The following is a 19,635-nucleotide window of genomic DNA, read 5'->3' on the forward strand; positions in this document are numbered from 1 at the left end:
TTTTTTAAATAGGTATCAACTTTTAAGCTGGGGCTAGGCGAGGCTCTTCAGATAGACTCCCTCTGTGTCCTCCCACCAGGCGAGGTTTGTCAGTTCTGATAGTTTCTGCTGGCAGTGCTGGAGAAAGACTCTCATTTCTGGTGTTCCTTTCATCTTTTTACTCTATCACACTGGCTTTCTGAAATATCCTCTGACCAGAATCCAGTCCCCTGGGGGAGCTAGGCTGTGCAAGGGGAGCATTCCTCCCCTTTGTGGGTGCCATTTCCTAGAGCTCCTGGAATCGTGTCTTCAGTTGGAGCAGCTGTGTAGGTCATTTTTGTTTTATCTGGAAAGTTGAAGAGGGTCAAGGGTGGGGAAGGAGAGTAACTGTTAATAAAAAAGCTTATTCAGTGGAAGACAGCACATCCTAGGGGTTAAGTTGTATTCTATATGTTTTTGTGTGGTTCCCCCCCACCCCCATCTCTTTTACCATGCATCCTTCCATTACTTTAATTTTTTTTTTTTAAGTTTTGTTTATTTTGAGAGCATGAGCAGGGGAAGGGCGGAGAGAGGATTCCAAGCAGGCTCTGCACTATCCACACACAGCCTGATGGGGGCCTCAGACTCAAAAATCTAGAGATCATGACCTGAGCCAAAATCAAGAATCGGACACTTAACTGACTGAGCCACCCAGGTGCTCCCTCCCATGACTTAATTTTGCTTTCCCTTGAACGTTCCTAATGGTAATACTACCTATCAATCTAATAAATTATTGACTCTTAAATCACTTCCTCTCCAACTTCTTGGCACAGACAGTGCAGTGGGAGAGTTTACGTTCAGCAGAACGGACTTGCGTTCTGCAAGGAAGCGCAGGGAGGAGATAGCTTTAAGAGGTCTTCTAAGTGTGGAGTTTCCATGGCCCCCTCATTGTATTTGGCCTAGCCCTCTTTCTGCCTGTATGGAGGTGGTGAGGAGTCGTGGTCATAGGAGTCGGGATTCACCTATCTTGTCCCCATTTTTGTAGTAGATACAGGGCTCAGAAGCATGAAAAGTTGTGCATCTCCCCCCTCAGCACAGCCGCATCAACCCTTACAGTGCACTGGCTCTGAAGAGGGTCTTAAGTGTGTTGTAGCCCTGCAAACTTGGGAACATTGTTGGTTAGTTTAGAAAATTCCACTTCTCACTGCTTTTGCAAGAGGGTGGAGATTTCAGACTTCAGGGGCAACAGATTTGAGTCACTTTCAGGTGAGCATTAGAGGGGATTCTTTTCCACAACACTGTAGTTTTGAACAAAGTTCTGAAGTATGCTCAGCTACTTACTGGTTTCTTTTTGGCTGCTTGATATGGTTATATGCTAATTGTTTGTTTGCTTTTACTACCAGAAGATAATCACCAGGGGAAATTGTCTCCTATGGTCTAAGTCTATCCCCAGGGTGTAGAAAACATCTTGAAGGAGCCCTCAAGTTCATGGGAAATGAAGGATTTGAGTGGTTAAGAATATACTTTATAATATGAATATAATACGTTTAGAATTATAAAATACTGAAAATGTCATTCCAAATAAAGTTTCCTGACTTGAAAAAAAAAAAAAAGACATTAACGATCCACTTAAAGGAAGGGACTTAGTGGGTTTCCTGGAGGTTTATTATAGTTTAAAGAGAATGCAAAATGCTCTGAGCATCTTAGAGGAGGTGCTGTTTAGAAAGTAATTCAATAGTGATCAGGTTTTAAAGTATCAATTAAACTATTGTGATAGCTATTTAATAAGCTTATATTTAAGTTTTATTTACTGTGTAACCAGAGTTGGGAGTCTTTTTTTGGATTTTGGCTAATTCGATTGCATTGCTTCAATATGTTTTTCTTCATAAAGGAGTACCAGTGGTACTGTGGTCTGACCTGGTTCTAGGACCGGAGAACCTAGTCCTAGGAAACACTGCATTTTCCAGATTGTGAATAGGGGCATTTCACACAACTAACACCTCATAGCTATTTAATATCCAAGACCATTTCTTCATCCTGAGTCTTCCATGGCCTCCCCTTTGCCTTACTCCCAGAAGTGCAAAGTCTGTCCACAGTTGATTCTCCTAGCTAGAAGGCAGAGATGGAGTGGAGTTATAAGAGCCTTGGCTCTTTGAAGTCCCTTTGTACTTCTTGGTGCTACCTGGTTCCTAGTGACTTGATAGGAGTTGAAGCCCCTTGCAAAGGTCCCTGCCAGAGACTCACTTGCTGGAAAGGATCAGGTCGGATATGGGAGAACTCAAAGGAGAAGGATTCAGTACTCACCTTTGGAAGGCTTGATTTTCTCATAGCAACGAAAGATGGAGATGAGAAGAACCCCTTCTCCAAGCTGGAAAATCATGTAGAGGAGAGGGAAGAAGAAAAGTGGCCCAATGACTTGAGGGGGGAACGTCACATTGAGAATGGTAGAACAAAGTTGAACGTTTTGGCATCCAGTTTCCATGCTGACAGTGCGCCTGCACCTGTGTTAGGTTCAAAACAAAGCAACCTTATATGCCCTCAGAAGGGACAGGAGGGTGCGACACTGGCCCTTCTCCCTCCCAAATCACCCAAGACCCATTGAATGAATATGGAAGTCAGTGGTGACTAGTAGTTTTGTGGCCGGGAGTTTTCGTGAGAATTTTTGAGCAGCTTGGGGGTTTCACCACTTGCTTCTGCAGGCCTACCAGATTAAAATTTGGAGAATGGCTGGATGATGAGGGATGAAGGGAAGATGTGAGCCACTATCATTCATTGGCTTGTATGTTGGGTTTACACACAGGGCAGTTGCAGTGTGAACATACAGAAGATGATCTGAAATGCTTGGGCCCCTTGTCCAGTTCCCTAGTTTCTGGTTTGGGTATCTTTGAGTCCAAAACACTTAATGATTAAAAACCAAACTTGGTTCAGCCCCAATATCTTTGGAACATATTCATGGTTTTGCTTTCGTTTTATGGACTAAAGAACGGGCACCTGGGTGGCTCAGTCTGTTAAGCATCTGACTCTTGATTTTGGCTCACGTCATGAACTCTCGGTTCGTGGGATCAAGCCCTGCATGGGGTCTGTGCTCACAGCGAGGAGCCTGCTTGGGATTCTCTCTCCTGCCCCTCCTGTCCCTCTTGCTCTCTTAAAACAAACATTAAAAAGGGGAGGCGGGATGGGATGTTTACATCTAATGAATACATACTGAATTCATGGAGTTGTGGTCAGTGTCTTACCAGAAATTCTGAAAACACATTTATTAGGGGTCGAGACTACTGTGATGGTCCTTGATTGTGTGGCCATTTATTACCTGTCACTCTTAATGTACAGTAAGTCATTGACAGCCTTTTGACTCAACTGTATAACCACATGCTACGTATGTTCTATAGTAATTTTTTTATTAGTATGTTTTTTAAAATGGGTAACTTTATAAGTTGTATTTTTAAGGCAGTGGTTTTTTTTTGGGGGGGGGGGGTGGTGTACTAGAGTGCTACTAATGTTCAGACTCCAGCAGCATTTGTCTAGGGCTGACAAGAGGCAAAGTTCCTGAAATGTGCTACTCTAGACAGGGTTTCTTTATCCCACACCAGATTGTCAGGCCGACTGTCCCTGCAAGTAGCCCCTGAGTTTGTGAAATTGGATTAGACTCAGCAGAGGTCCACAACCACTAAAACTCTTAGGGTCACTTAGCAGAGCTGTCACCCAGTGGTGTCCTTGTCAAGACTGAAGCCTAGGCAGAAAGGGCGGAAGAGTGGGGAAGGAGGAATATTAACACTTACCACGATGGCATGGAACTGCTCCAGTGTTGTTACCTACCAGATTTCAGCAGGAGGTGGAGCCTAGGCTCTGGAGGGAGCACTTTGTCATGAGCTCTTTGGGGTATTAGATGCTCTTGTTCCTAAGCCATTCGATACCTTCTCTCCAATATGTCTCCCGAGTCCAGGGTTCCTGGTTCAGTGGGTGCATTTGCACATACTGCCAGGAAAATGCCTCCTAGGTTTTGGGTCTCCTTTTCCTGGGAGACCAGGACAAGAATGAGGCCGATGGAACACAGAGGTCTAAAACAATACTTACCGTCCATTGAGGCGGAAGAGAGCAGAGAGGATGTAGCCCAACAGGAAGCCGATGAAAGGCATCAGGGAGGAGGTGGCCAGCAAGTGTGGTGTCATGACAAACATGATACTCTTGCCCACATTGATGACCGAGAGCGCTATGATGGCCACACTTAACAAAAGCATGGTGATGGTCCCTCCCTGTAAATGAAAACAGGAAGAAAAGGCAATTAGGGTGGTGGGGGATGGGGAGGAGCAGAGTGACGGAGCATGGGTGGTGGGTATCAGAGGTGGAAACCAAGGGAGTGCAAAAAAACCTTTTATCTCCCATCTATTTGGAATTCCTAATCAGCTAGGAAGCTTCTTGGAGGACAGAGACCTAATAATTAACATTCTTGTTACTGTTGACTTAAAGCCAGGTGTTTACCAGCAAAATGAGTTTATTTGGAAATAGAGGAAGTTCAGTTTGGGACAAGCAAGCCAAGGCGAACCATAGGCAAGTCCTGAGTACACGGGACAGGGACTTGCTTTTAGAGAGGAAAAGAAGCCGAGAGGGTCTGTTTCATGCAGTTCTCCTTGGCTGGGCTATTGCTGGGAAGGAGAAATACTTCCTCGTGCTGGGGAATGTAAAGTAAGCTTTCCATTAGGCCAGTGGTAGTGTATGAGAGCTTTCCCTTCAAGACTTCCAGGCTCCATTTCATATGAGATTTTCTTTGCACGTTTGTTCCCCCCTTTTTAAGTTTATTTTGAGTGAGCATGTGCATGGGGAAGGCACAGAGCAAGGGGGGGGGGGGGAGAGAATCCAAAGCAGGCTCCTTGCTGACAACGATGGGGGGCTCAAACTCCCGAACTGTGAGATCATAACCTGCCAGAGTCCGAGGCTTAACCGACTGAGCCACCCAGACACCCCACATTGCTCCCTTTCGATCAAGATCTTTCTTCAGAAACATCGCTGATCAAGAGTCCGTTTATCCACTAAAGTGGCTTTGTCCCTCGCTGCCAGGAAGGGTTTTTCCTGGTTGTCCTGTCCCACGTTGGAAAGTGCTTAGATTGGGAACTGTTGAGGCCACATGAGTACCAAGGAAGGGTGTGAGGGAGAACTCTGAGGCATTTCCCTTCTGAGGTCTGTATATTGTCAAGATCGAAGGCTTTGGAGAGCATCTTGTCTGAGCTAATATCTCCCTATTGGTGTGCCCCTTCTGTAGAGAGAGGTACAGAGTTGAAAAACTTCAGTCTTGCCGTTTGTCCACAACCTGCCGGTGAGACCGGAGGCCATAGGTAGTTGCTTCTTCATAGGTCACTGCGTTTTTTTGTACCACCTGACTTAACTGAAGCCATGTGCTGAATGTCCATTTCGTGGGCAGCCAATCAAATCAGCTTGCCGGTGACCCAGGAGATGACCTGGCTTGCGCTTCCCACAAAGGTGGCCTCCACAGCTTGCTGAATGACCGAACAAATCAGATCCTCTCGTTGAGGGAGTTTGTGGAACTACAGCGAGGGAAGCAGGAGCAGAGGCAAGTGTTAAAAGACACAGCACCCTGGCAGCAGTGTAAGCCACAGGTTAGCAGACGCCGTGAGGCAGTTCACCAGTAGCAGCAGCTACGGGAAAAGCATAGGTGGACTGGCTGAGTCACTCAAACAGCGAGTAACTCCCTTATTTAAGGGAGGTGGATGGCTTGTAAAAGTGGCTTGTCGACCAGGTCATGCTGAGGTTCATCGACCTAACCACATGGACTCGAATAAGCCCTTGCCTAGGTGAGTTAAAGTATTACTTGAATTGCCGTTCCAAATAGAGCATCCAAGAAATTGTATCTTGGCATTATCTACATGTGACCTCCCACTGGGTAATGTGTTTACAAGCAGATACCTTTTGCCAGAGCCAGTTAGAAATTGGGTGATTTTGATTTGAAAGTCTCTAGGGGGCGCCTGGGTGGCTCAGTTGGCTAACGGTCTGACTTGGCTCAGATCATGGATCTCGCAGTTTGTGGTTTGAGCCCCGCATCAGGCTCTGTACTGACAGCTTGGAGCCTGGAGCCTACTCCGGATTCTGTGTCTCCCTCTCTGCCCCTCCCCGCTCATGCTCTGTTTCTCTGTCCATCTCCCTCTCTCAAAAATAAATATTAAAAATATTTTAAATTATTCTGAGTTAAGAAGGAGATATATTCTTATATTAGTTGTGACTAACTATGGTCCTTGGCTTCTTCACCTATAAGATGAGGAAGAACAGAGTTGGATTAAATGATTATCAGAGGTCACTTCACATTTTTTTTCTTTTTAGTATTCCTGTACCTCCACAAACTATCTTGAATAAAATTAAGTGATAGACACAAACATTTCTGGGTTTTTCTTCCCCTGCTAATGTGGGGAGTGGTCCAGGCAGAGGGAAGGACATGTGCAAAGAGAAAAGAGCTAACACTTGAGGGGGGGTGGGGTGGGTGGTTGGCTTTAGCAAATCAAGAAGAGCCGGGAGGCTACATAAGGGGATTGAAAGTTTATCCTGCAGAGAGTATGGAACCAGAGAGGTGTTTGAAGCAGTGGAGAGACGTGACGGAGTTTGTTCTTTCCGTCTCCATCCTCAGGTTGAACCTGATCGAGGAACCAGGTTCGAAGGCCGTTTCAGTTGTGAGAGAGGATAGTGGCCCAAGTGATGGTAGTGTTGTCACAGGTGGAGAGGAATAGATGGATCCAAGTGAGCGACAGAAAGCAGAAAAGCCAATCACCTCTTCAGGTGAATGTGACGGAATGGAGAGGACATTGAAAAAGACCAAATGGTTTTGTGGCTTAGGCAGCTGGGCACATGGAATGCCATTCTTTGAGATAATAACGGGGAGGAGATGGCTTTAATTTAAGACATACGGACCATATATAAGTGTCTGTTTGGTGTGTCTGTGGGAAGTGACTGCAAGAATTTTCTGTGCCACCATCTTGAACCACCTTTCATTTGTTATGACTTCTACAAGCTAAAAACCTTTTGCACAGTGAAGGAAACAACAAAACTAAAAGAAGAGATTTGCAAAATGACATAACTGATAAAGGATTAGTATCCAAAATCTATAAAGAACTTCTCAAACTCCACACCCAAAAACCAAATAATCCAGTGAAGAAATGGGCAGAAGACACAAATAGACATTTTTCCAAAGAAGAGATACAGATGGCCAACAGACACATGAAAAGATGTTCATCACTCATCAGGGAAATACAAATCAAAACTACAATAAGATACCACCTTACACCTGTCAGAATGGCTAAAATTAACTCAGGAAACAACGGATGTTGGCAAAGATGTGGAGAAAGGGAACCCTCTTACACTGTTGGCAGGAATGCAAACTGGTGCAGCCACTCTGGAGAACAGTACAGAGGTTCCTCAAAAAGCTCAAAATAGAGCTACCCTAGGACCCACCAATTGCACTACTAGGTATTTACCCAAAGGATACAAAACTGATTTGAAGGGGCACATGCACCTGATGTTTATAGCAGCACTATCAACAATAGCCAGATTATAAATTACAAATTTTTAAAAATAAAAATAAATAATAGCCAAATTATGGGAAGAGCTCAAATGTCCATCAACTGATGAATGGGTAAAGAAATTGTGATACACACACACACACACACACACACACACACACGGAATACTACTCAGCCATAAAAAAGAATGAAATCTTGCCATTTACAATGGTGTGGATGGAACTACAGTGTAATGTGATTAAAAAATAAGAAAAAAAAAAAGACATGATTCCACTCGTGGAATTTAAGAAACAAAACAGATGAACATAAGGGGAAAAGAGAGGGGCAAACCATAACTATAGAGAACAAGATGAGGGTTGCTGGAGGGGAGGTGGGCAGGGTATGGGCTAAGTAGGTGATGCGTATTAGGGAGGGCACTTGTGATGAGCACCAGGTATTATATGGAACTGATGGATCACTAAATTCTACTCCTGAAGCTAGTATCACACTATATGTTAACTAAGTGGAATTTAAGTAACTTGAAACAAAAAAGACATACTGAGTTTTAAATGCATGAGACATTCAGGTAGAAAGATTTGACAGTTAAATGGATCCTGGGGGGCACGTGGGTAGGTGGCTCAGTTGGTTAAGCATGCAACTCTTGATCTCAGCTCAGGTCTCCAACTCAGTGTTGTGATTTCAAGCCCCATGTTGCACTCTGCTAGGTGTGAAGCCTGCTTAAATGATGGATGGATGGATGGGTGGGTAGATCCTGCAGTTGGAAAAGGTTGAGGGCTGAAGATGATATTCTGGAAGTCATCAGCTTGTAGATGGTCATTGAGAAGGACCAGATCTATGGTGGAGAGACCCTGGGCTTTGGGAAATTTGGCAAGAAAAGAAAGCTTGGGCGAAGGCAGAGAAGTAACTTTTACCAGAGGAACTCATCAGGGAGTACAAAGAGACGTGCCAGAAAGATGAGAGGAAAGCAGGAGCGCCCAGCTGAGGGAGGAGGCTTCTGAGAGGGAAGCGGTGGTCAACCATGCCAAAAGTTGCTAAAACGTTAAGGATGGATGAGAAATGTCTGTTGGATTTGGTGAAGAAAGAACAGGTGGTCATCGAGACGCTGAATGGATGGGAGACCAAGGAGGAGAGAAGAGGGATTCAAGTAGCTGAGACTAACTTGAGAGCCTGTTACCTGTGAGAGCAGCCCTGGCGGGAGTGGTGGGGGGGAAGGTGTGCTGGAGGGATGTTTCCTGAAGTGTAGGTAGGGGAGGAAAGGGAAGTGTTGGAGCCCTGTAGAGATTGCTTTGTTTCTTTAAGATTGGAGAGCAGTGAACCTGTGTCAACACCAATTGTGAAAAAACATGCAGAGACTTAAGAAATGAGAGTGAAGTTGGGGGAGGCTTTGGAGGTTGGGGGCCATAATCGATGAAAGGACATCTCTGAGAAGCGAGAGTAGGGGGGGTGGATGATGCCATCCAGAGCTGAGGTGAGGTGTTCGAACTCGGAAAGGAGGAGGAATGACCTTTCCGGGTCTTCCAATGGGGTGGGAAGGGGCACTGTGGCCACTGTATGGGGACTGTGCCAGGACAAGGGCAGAACTACCCTGGATGGTGATAGTGTGAAAACTGAAAAGTCCTGAGAACCTGACTTGCAGCTTCTTTGTTCCAAGCCCCAAACTGCCGCCAAGCCTTGGGCTTCCAGGCAGCATGCCCTGTAGGTTGGCCCAAGGCATCGGACCCAGGGCAGAGACAAAAGCAGGCTCTCGGAGTGTCAGGAGTACCAGGATGAGCTGGGGCTCTGGGGGGTGAGCAGTGAGCTGGAGGGGAGACTGACTGGGACTGAGCTCCAGGGTCACAAAGTTGGTAGAGGGACCAAGGCGACGCTCCAAGAGTCTGTAATTCTTCCGAGGGCAAGGCAGTGGCATGATGTCCTGAGTGTGACCACAGTGCCCCTCCACCCCCAGCCCTCTGGGGCCCTACCCCTCTCCCTCCCACCCCACACCTGAAATGCTACGAGCACGTACGCCACCTGTTGCCCTGGGCTCTTCTGTGGCTTCTCATAAAGTCAGCCAAGTTTGCCCTCGTTCCCCCCGAGTGTCCTCTATCCAGGCTTCTCCCCAGGCTGACCCACATCCTACCCTTTCCAAGCCTGTCCCCTCCAGGAAGCCTTTCTAGACTCCCTGCTCCTCACTAACCCCACCTTCTTACATCCAACCACACCCACCTGCCCATGTGCTGTGGAGTGTTCCTCCACTTTCTGCTAGTACCCGACTCCTTGATGGCAATCAAGCCTCAGAGTGTGTAGCATAAAACTTAGCATCTGGGCGGTGCATCATACAAGCCTTTTGGTTATTAAAATAATGATGTCTGATAATCGTGTTATGAAATGTGTTACAAAGACAATTTTCCTCCTAACTTTTCCAAAGGATTCTCATGTACATTACCAGCCCACGAGGTAAGTGTACCAGTACTAGACCCTTTGCATTCTCCAACGAGGAAGGAAACGGACACAGAAAAAGCCCAAATGACTCTGTTCAAGCCACACATTGAGATGATGGTGGTGCTCTTGTTCCCTGCACGGGGCCCCAGGTTCTTACCTTCTTGACATAGGGTACATATTGTGGCCGTTTGGCATTGAGGAAGATCCCAGTGGCACAGGGAATGAGAACCAGGATTAGTGATATCACAATGCCTCCATAAGGTACCTTGTCCTTCAGATCCCCGGCATAGATCCCCCTGGAGTAGACATACAGGAGGAGGGGCATCATGCCCAGGGCACAGAAGGTGGAGCAGGTGGTCATCACGATACTGGGTGGGAGAAGCAGGGGAGAGTAGAAAGAGACAGCGCCCGTTAATATAGACTATTTGTTGAGTGCCTGCTACGTGCCAGGCACCGTGCTAAGCACTTTACATACATTAATTCCTTTCTTTTTCCCAGTAGGCTTAAGAGATACAGGCTACAGGTTGATAGTCTCATGTTTGTTACTTTCTGCTTTATCTTTATTTACGACAGAGTGTGAGTTCCAAAGCCGGAGTCATAATATATCTTCTCAGCTCTAATTTGTATCCTAATTGTACTATTACCATTTCTATTTGGAATCCAGTACATGTTGGTCACAGGACCCTGTACAGGGAGAGGCCTTCCGGAAAGGCCACCTGAAAGAATGAAGCTGCTAGGGAACATTGTTGGATTTGCAGATATTCGTGTGACAATATACGACTCTGGTTTCCATTCTTGCGGGCATGTTAGTCATGAGGGCTTGGCAAGAGCCCAGGAAATCCCCACTAAGTGTGTGTTTCCCCTCCCACAGCCCTAACTATCTGCACTAATTTGTTGTTTCCACAGAGGTGAACTATAGCTTAACTGAACATCAAGCATGGCCTAGGTCAACGGGGCCAGAATGTAGCCATCAAGAACAGCAACAGGTAGAGGTATCATCATTAGGAATAAGATGTCAGAGCAAGGCACGTGGCTGGCTCGGTCAGAAAAGCATATGACTCTAGATCTTGGGGTCATGAATTGGAGCCCCATGTGGGGTGTAGAGATTACTTAAATAAGACTTTTTAAAAAAAAGACATCAGAGGTGAGGAGAGACCCTGAAAAAATGCTGAGAACTTAATAATGGGAAAATCCTTCCTCTGTGAACATCTAAAACACCTATGAACACATATTTGAGCTTGTAGGAAAATTAGGGAAGTTTCCAGGTACCAGAGACAGAATGCAAAGGAGTTGGTGGGTGAAGTCAGGCTGGAGCTGCACCGCATGGAGTGGGGAGGGAGGGGGGTGTTTGGGAATCTGGAGGCTTAGGTTTTATTGCCCAAGGGAGGGACCAGAACTGAGGTCTTATGCTTATAAAGGAGAGTTGAAACCGAGATATCCATAATAAAAGAACTGTTGGAAAAGAGAAGATCTAATTATCTCACATGTCAAATATAAAATCATAATGGAAAAAATATTTGGAAAAGCATAATGATGCCACACATGTTTTAAAACACATGGGAGCTGACCTTGGATTACACAATAATTCGTAGAAATGAGGGGCACATGGCTGGCTCAGTCGTAAGTGTCCGACTCTTGATTTTGGCTCGGGTCACGATCTCACGGTTTCATGAATTCGAACATCACGTCAGACTCTGTGCTGACAGTGCGGAGCCTGCTTGGGATTCCCGGTCTCCCTCTCTCTCTGCCCCTACCACACTCACGCTATCCCTGTCCCTTTCTATAAACTTAAAAAAAATTTTTTTTTAAATGACACCTAAAGCACAAACAACCAAAGAAAAAAATAGATATATTTAACTTCTTCAGAATTAAAAATGTTTGTGTTTCAAAGGACACTATCCAGGAAGATATACCAATGGCAAATAAGCAAATAAGCACATGAAAAGATGCTCCACATCATTAGTCATTAGAGAAATATAAATCAAAATCATGAGGAGATCACCACACCCAATAGTATGGCTACAATAAAAATGATGGATAATAAGTTTGGTGAGGATGTGAAGAAGCAGGAATCTTCCTGTGTTGTTGATGGGACAGTTACAGAACGACCCAGCAATTCTACTAGATACATACTCAAGAGAATCAAAACATACATTGTTACGTATGTTGACACAAAGACTTGTATACTAATGTTCATAGAAGCATTATTCATAACGGCCAAGAAGTGGAAAACAGTAAAAATGTCAACTGAAGAACGGATAAGCAAAATACGGTGTATCCATACAACTGAATATTGTTCAGCCACAAAAAGCAATGTGTTAAGTACTGCTACGTGTTACCACATGGGTGAACCTTGACAACAGTGTGCTACGTGGAGGAAGGAGAAACATAAAAGACTGCATAGTGTGTGATTCCACTTATATAAAATTGATAGACATGAAATAGGTTAGTGGTTGCCAGGGGCTCAGGTGAGAGAGGAATGTGTAGTGACTGCTAACTGGTTTCTTTTGGGGATGTTTAAATGTTCTGGAAGTAGATAGTGGTGACAGTTGTACAGCCTTGCGAGCACACGGAAAACTATTGGATGATACGCCCTAAGAGAGTGAACTTCGCAGTATATGAATTATAGCTCAATAAAAAATAATTAAATCTGGGGAGCAGCTAAAATAATTCTTAGAGGAAAATGTTTAGAGCCTTAAATGTTTATATAGGGAAAGCAGAAGAGTAAAAACGAGCTAAGTATCTTACCCAGAAACTTAGAGAAAAACAAAGGAAACTCATGAAAATAGAGGAAAGAAATGATGTACAAAAATTACATACAATGAGAGGATCAATTAAACCAAGAGTAGTTTCTCTGCCAAGTCCAAGAAAAGACTCCTCTGGCATGCCAACCCAGGAAAAAGGGAGAAGGCACCATTGATTGTATTAGGAATGAAAAAGGGAACATAACTGCAGACACATTAAAGATTTTAGAGAGTTCTAGAAGAAACTGAGGCCAGTTTTGTACTTTCATTTTTCAGTTTAGATTGAATGGACAATTTCCTGGGAAATATAAACTACAAAAACGAATTCAAAATGAAGCTGAAACCTTAGTATTGCTGAAGGATATGAAGGAAGTGAAAACCTACCCTCCAAACCCCACATGATGTATATGATTTTATAGCAGAGCTCGGCCAGATGTTCAAAGTACAGATGGTCTCACTATTATACAGACAATACAAAAGGGGGAAACCTTTTGTATTGTAAATTGTATGCCCCAATTTATTGTATATGAATAGTGTAATTTTAGAACAAAAGCTGCAAAAGGATATCATGAAGGAGGAAAGTTAGGGGCCGTTCTCGTGAACAAAGAAGGAAAAGTCATAAATACATTATTAGCAGATTAGCAATGCTTTTATAAAATAATACAAAAAATAAGATGGGTTTGTCCCAGCAATGTAAGAGTGGGTTAACATTAGACTAAATCCACTGACCTATATCACTGTATTATCACATTAAAGTAAAAATGGTATCATTTGATAGATACAGAAAATTGTCATTCAACAAAAGTCAATGCTCATGCATTACAAAAATTAGCACACTAGCAACAGAATAGAATTCCTTAACCTGAAAAGGGTGTCTATCAAAAAGTACAGCAAACAGTAAACTTCATGGTGAAAAATTAGAAAGTTTCCTCTTAGGGCACGCCTGGGTGACTCGATTGGTTAAGCATCTGACCTTGGCTCAAGTCATGGTCTCCTGATTCATGGGTTCCAGCCCCACATAGGGCTCTTTGCTGTCAGGGTGGAACCAACCTGGGATTCTCTGTCCCCTTCTCCTTGCTGCACTTGCCCTGCTCACACTCTCTTGGTCTCTCAAAACTAAACATTAAAAAAAAAAAGTTTCCTCTAAGAAGAAAGATAAAGCAAATGATATCTATTACCATCACAGTTATTGTAAATCATCCTATATATGTCTTTGCTAGCACAGCAAAACAAGAAATAGAAACTGTAACCAGACTTTCATTACATGCCAATGATTGGACTGTCAACAGAGGAAATCCAAGTGAATTCATAACTAGTAAGGAAGAGAATCCATGAGTTTCTAAAAAACATTAACAATATGAAGGAGGCGCCTGGGTGGCTCAGTCAGTTAAGCATCCGACTCTTGGGCTTCAGCTCAGTCATGATCTCACTGTTGGTGAGTTCAAGCCCCACGTTGGGATCTGCAGAGGCTGCTTAGGATTCTCTCTCTCTCTTTCTCTGCCCGTCCCCTGCTCATTCTCTGTCTCTTTCTCAAAATAAATAAATAAAATTAAGAAAAAAAAAAGAAACAAATATAAAATGTTTAGAAATAAATCTAAAAGAGATATGCAAGATCTTTATAGAAGAAATTATAAAACTCCATAGAAAGGTATAAAATAAAGTCCAAATAAAAAGAAAAGCTCTATCATTTTCATGGATGGGAAGACCCAATATTATAAAGATGGCCTCTAAATTTATCTATGAATTTAATCAACAGTCCAGAAATATTTTTGTAGACTCGAGAACTAATCCCCAAATTCAAGTGAAGAGTTAAGGGCCAACAATAGCTAACATAATTTTCAGGAAGAACATGGTGTGGGGATTTGCCTTTCAAATGGTGAGACTTATAAAGTCATTGTAATTAAGAAAATTTGGTGCCCGTGCAAAGAGCCACATAGACCAATAGAGGAGACATCCCAGACACAAACCCATGCACATTTGTGAATGTTATCTATGTGAGAGATGGCAGTACAACTTACTGGAGAAAAATTCACTCAGTGGTACTGGGAATTTTCTCTATTCATATGGAAAAGATAAAACTAGATGACACCATACGTAAAAATAAGCACTAGGTTGATTGCAAATCTCCATGTGAAAAGCATAACTTTGAAACTTGTCAAAGAAAACGTAGGGGAATATCTTCATGACCTTGAGTGTAGTAAATGATTTCCTAAAGGACCCCCCCACCAAACACAAACTAAGAAAAAATATTGGTAAATTCAACTAAATTAAAATAAGCACTCTGTGTTATGAGACATCATTATCAAAATATAAAGGCCAGCCCCAAACTGTGAGTAGACCACTGCAACGCGTCAAAACAACAAATAACTACAAATCAAAGAGAAAAACACAACAGTTCATTAGAGAAATAGGCAAAGACTTATTTCTGGAAGACCAATGGTGAACCAGTCTCCCGCCAAATGGTCAATAAACCTATGACAATGTGCTAAGCCTCTCTTGAGATCACATTTAACACTGCTGTGACCCATTTCACTCTTACCAGGTGGCGAAAACTATCAGAGTCTGACAACTCCGAGTACAGCGAAGACAAGGAGGAAGAAGGATCTATCTACACTGCTCGGGAAAGTGTGACCCGGAATGACTACTCTGGAGACTCATTTGTGGATGTGTGAACCCTACGACCTAGAAGTGCTGTTTTTATTATATACACTCTCACATGGCAGCGCAGGGGCATAGGGTACAAGACTGTTCACAGCAGCAGAACGAGAAATCCCCCGAAACGTCTGCCACTAGAACAGATACATTCAAGCAAAGGACACTGCAGTCCAGAGGCACAAAGTAGCTATTTTATTCATATGCCTACATCTCAAAAAAGCAAGCTGGCAAATGATAAGGGCAGTATGGTACTGTTTATACAAATTTTAAGAACGTACAAGGACAACAATGTATCTTGCCTATGGATATATACAAGTACTGCCTGCAGCAATAGAATAAAAGGGTCTGTGCTCCCTCAGGGTGGGTAGGGGGCACGAGATTGGGGAGGGGCGCACAGGGGCTACAGGGCTACTATTTATCTCTTCTGAGGAGAAGAGCCACGCACAACTAGTGTGCTTGTTTTGATGTCCTTGAGCAGAGGAGTCATGCTTACTTTGGCTTGGTGTGTCAGGAGTTCTGGAATTTGCTCTGGGACGCGGTGTGCCTCGGGGTGTGCCTTGGAAACCAGGCCCCAAGGGACTGCTGTGCAGGTGCCGGGTGCACCTCCTACCTTGCTGGTGTCTATGACTGTCGCGATCCTCAGTTTACCCTGAGAGACAGGGAGGGGAGGTGACTTGACCAGGCTCCATTTCGGAGACTGGAGCCTGGTCCGTAGGCACATCATGGACCTGGTTGTCCCTCGGGGGACGGAGGGCCAGAGGGAAAGGGGCACGTGGAGTTCCTTACTCCTCCTTCCTGCTTAAGTTGTCAGAGCACTGCGCACGCCCTGCTTTTGGACATCTGTACACTTTCCCCCCCAATTCTGGGAAACCTCTGGCAGGTCTCTGGACTTCGGCTCCTCGTCTATAAAATGCCATGGGAGTCTTAACCGCCCCCACCCCAACTCTCAGTGGCAAATATTATCGTTTTGTACTTAAAGAGAGGTCTCGTACTGGCAGCCTTTGAGCTACAGCTGGCTCCTGAACACACGTTTTTTTGGCTTGCACGGTGTTTTAAAATTTTTTAATGAGTTGCCGATATTGAAAAATTTGGAGATTTCACTTAAAAATGGAGATTCACTTAAAAATGCCTTCTCTTGAATCGGTCACAGTGGCTCCCACAGAACACCCACAGCAGACGTGTGGCATCTGCCCTGCTTAGGGGGCCCATCAGCCACTTGGCTCATCTATACACATGCCGGGCCCTGAAAGGATTTTTAAAAAATCCTTTTTTTATAAAAAAAAATTTATTTTAGAGAGAGTGAGCAGGGGGAGGGGCAGAGGGAGAGAGATGAGAGAGAGACAGACAGACAGACAGAGAATCCCAAGTAGGCTCCGTGCTCAACACGGATTCCGACACAGGGCTCGATCCCACCACCTGATCATGACCTGAGTGGAAATCAAGAGTTGGACACTCAACCGGCTGAGCCACCCAGGCACCCCATGAAGGTATTTGAGTAAAAGTGCAGGATCTGGACTCTCCCAGACCTTGGACAAATGTATTAACCTTTCTTAGGCTCAGTTTCCTCATCTTTATTTATTATTATTATTATTTAATGTTTATTCATTTTTGAGAAAGAGAGAGAGACAGAGCATGAGCAGGGGAGAGGCAGAAAGAGAGGGAGACACAGAATCCGAAGCAGGCTCCAGGCTCCGAGCTCTCAGCACAGAGCCCGACGTGGGGCTTGAACCCGTGAACCGTGAGATCACGACCTGAGCCAAAGTCAGATGCTCAACTGACTGAGCCACACAGGCGCCCCTCAATTTCCTCATCTTTAAAATGGGACTATTTACAGCACCTCCTCACGGGATGCTGTATGAGGATTTCATGGAAAGTGCTTGGAGCAGTGCCTGGCTGTTTTTTATTATCGGTATCATTTCAGTCTAATACATGTAACATGTTGTCCCAGATGAACTCCAATTGTAATTTAAAGTCTGGCAGCTGTGAAGGTAGATGATGAGATACATATTGCACCACTGGGCTCTAAGGCATGGTTTAAGGTGCGTGGGAGGTTTGTCTGTTTGCAGGGACGATATGGCAGGAGGTGGCCATCCCAACATTGTCTTTGTGGAGTCTTGGTAGAAGTGAGAGTCCCCACGGGCCCAGACAGGGAGGCTGAGCAGGCGAGCATGAAGGCTCACGTTCCTGAGTCACTGAGGCTGGGCCGGGGGGGTCTCGAACCTCAGAAATGCAGGCCTAACTGGAGAGACCTCACTGGCACCCATTGGCTGATGAGGCTGGGACATCTGGTCACTTACACTTAAAAACGTCTCCTTGTTCTTTACATGGTCCTTCCTTGCTCTGCCGTTTCTGCAGGTTCACAGAGCCCTGAGAATACCCCTTCCCTGACCCCCGACTTCCTGCACCCCTTCTGCACCGGAATTAAGATACAGTCTGGATTTCTCAGGACACAGAGGCTGCAATGAGCCGCGTCCAAAGGGCAGACTGAAGACTGACGGTTTGCTGTGCAGCAGGAAGGACTCGGATCAGACAGAGGGAAGAATTTCCTCACAGGTAGTTGAACATTGAACGTGTTCCCAGGGAAGACCGTACGAGCCAAGTCCCCTCTTTGTGCCTCTCTTCCCATCAGCTACCTCCCTGAGGGCTGAGTCTCGTGGGTGGAGAGGCCAGAGCTCGGGTGGTGGGTCCCAGGAAGGACCAGCTCACTCTTGTTTTTTTCATTTAAAGAGCGGTGGTCTCGCTCTACATCACAGGCGGGGTTTCCTTAGTTGTCTGGTTTGCTTACTGGAGTTGGTAGGGTGCTGGCCAACACAGGCATGGATGGAAGAAGGTCTCCACTGAGGACTGAACGTCAGAGGAGGCAGGCTGGGGACTGAGCCTCACAGAAAGGCAAGAGCTTTCGCTGATGAGTTTCCCTCAGCCAGCGTGGGCTGCTGCTGGGGCTGGAGCCCCGGACTGAAATGGCCTCATTCTGGCAGGTGTTCTAGATCAGAGTCCCACCTGTTTGGAAGGACAGGTGTTCAGCTGGCCCCTGCGGAAATGAGCCTTTGCCAACTTCTGCTCGGATGCTTTGGGTGAGAGGACACTGCTGGTGTTTTCCCTCCCAGTTGGGCTGAGGTGTGGCCCAGCATGGCCTGTGCCAGTGTTGGGAAACTCGAGGATCTGCCTGGTTGTGTGTTTGCACAGATGCGTTCCTGTGCCAGATGGGCCCACAGGGAAAGTTAAAAGAACCCCTCACTGCCTGGATAGTTGGAAGGATCTTTGGAACGTCTTGCCTATTCTGCAGGGATTGGAAGTGCTCTGTGGTTCCAGGGTGGCTTGGACCATCTGCACTCCCTTTTGGACCTCTGGTCTCAAAGCAGACCACTTGCCCACCATGGTAAGTGGGCAGAGTTTCCCAGAGGCCCCTCGGGTTTAAATCACTACTCCTTCAAGACAGTCCTTGTGGGCCACCTGTGAGGGAGTCTTCAGGGGGCCCCTGGACCAGGTGGGCCCCTTTGACTTGGTGTTTAAGCCAAGGTCTACCCCAGATCCTACCTCCAGCCCTGCATAGACTCTGGACGACAATGCCCACCACCCCCTGCCCTAGCATCCACCTGGTCCCCGCTCACGCCTCATCCTGGCTTTAGCCCAGCTTTCCCCCTACACTCTGACATCTCCAATGCAGCTCCCATGCCCAGCCTGCTCCCTCCTCACCTCCAGTCCTACCTGAGGTTCATGTCCCCCTTCATGGCCAGACTGAAGATGTTGGACAGGGTCCCCCCGGGTGAGCAGCCGCAGACAAGGATGGCCAGCGCCTCAATGTTGTTGAGCTGGAAGACCTTGCCCAGTGCAAAGGCAGTGAGGGGCATGATGCCGTACTGTGCTATCAGGGCGATGGCCAGCCCCTTAGGCTTCCAGAAGTGAGCCTTGATCTTGCTGAACTCCATGGTGCAGCCCAGCGAGAGCATGATGATAAGGAGCAGGAACACCAGGATGACGCTCAATGCCTTGTCGGTGGGGCGCTTGCCGAAGTTGGGTGGGAGGGTGAAGTTGAGCGTGGCAGTCACATTGTGGGGCTCCATTCTCCTGTGTGGCGGCGGAAGGCCAGGGGCACCCGGCACACCCCTCGTTTGCTGCCGACTCCCTTCCCTGCCCAGTCTTTGCTGGGTGCCTTCTTCCGTCACCTCCCAGGGCAGCAAGCTTCAGGACAAAATGTGGCTCTGGGCAAATAGAAGGATTATGCAACTGGCTGTTCTGTCCTCTGGCTGTGGCCCCAAAGGGGAGAGAACCCAGAGCCTTATCTGCCTGGACTTCCCTGCTTCTTCCAGCTTCTGTACCTCTGCACCCTTCCTGGA

At 45.8% G+C, this 19,635-nt stretch overlaps 1 protein-coding gene across 1 annotated transcript; it reads right to left on the reverse strand.

The window, feature by feature from the left end:
• Positions 1-212: 212 nt before the first annotated feature.
• Positions 213-19,385, reverse strand: SLC10A1 (solute carrier family 10 member 1). Its single transcript, XM_060620157.3, has 5 exons — positions 19,007-19,385; positions 10,057-10,267; positions 4,033-4,211; positions 2,263-2,459; positions 213-325 (listed from the first exon to the last, which is right to left on the reverse strand). The coding sequence occupies exons 1-5, from the start codon at positions 19,360-19,362 to the stop codon at positions 219-221; spliced, it is 1,050 nt and encodes a 349-aa protein (XP_060476140.1). The 5' UTR covers positions 19,363-19,385; the 3' UTR covers positions 213-218.
• Positions 19,386-19,635: the final 250 nt, after the last annotated feature.

Source organism: Panthera onca, chromosome B3, assembly GCF_046562875.1.
Source record: "Panthera onca isolate mPanOnc1 chromosome B3, mPanOnc1 haplotype 2, whole genome shotgun sequence".
Taxonomy (NCBI): Eukaryota; Metazoa; Chordata; class Mammalia; order Carnivora; family Felidae; genus Panthera; species Panthera onca.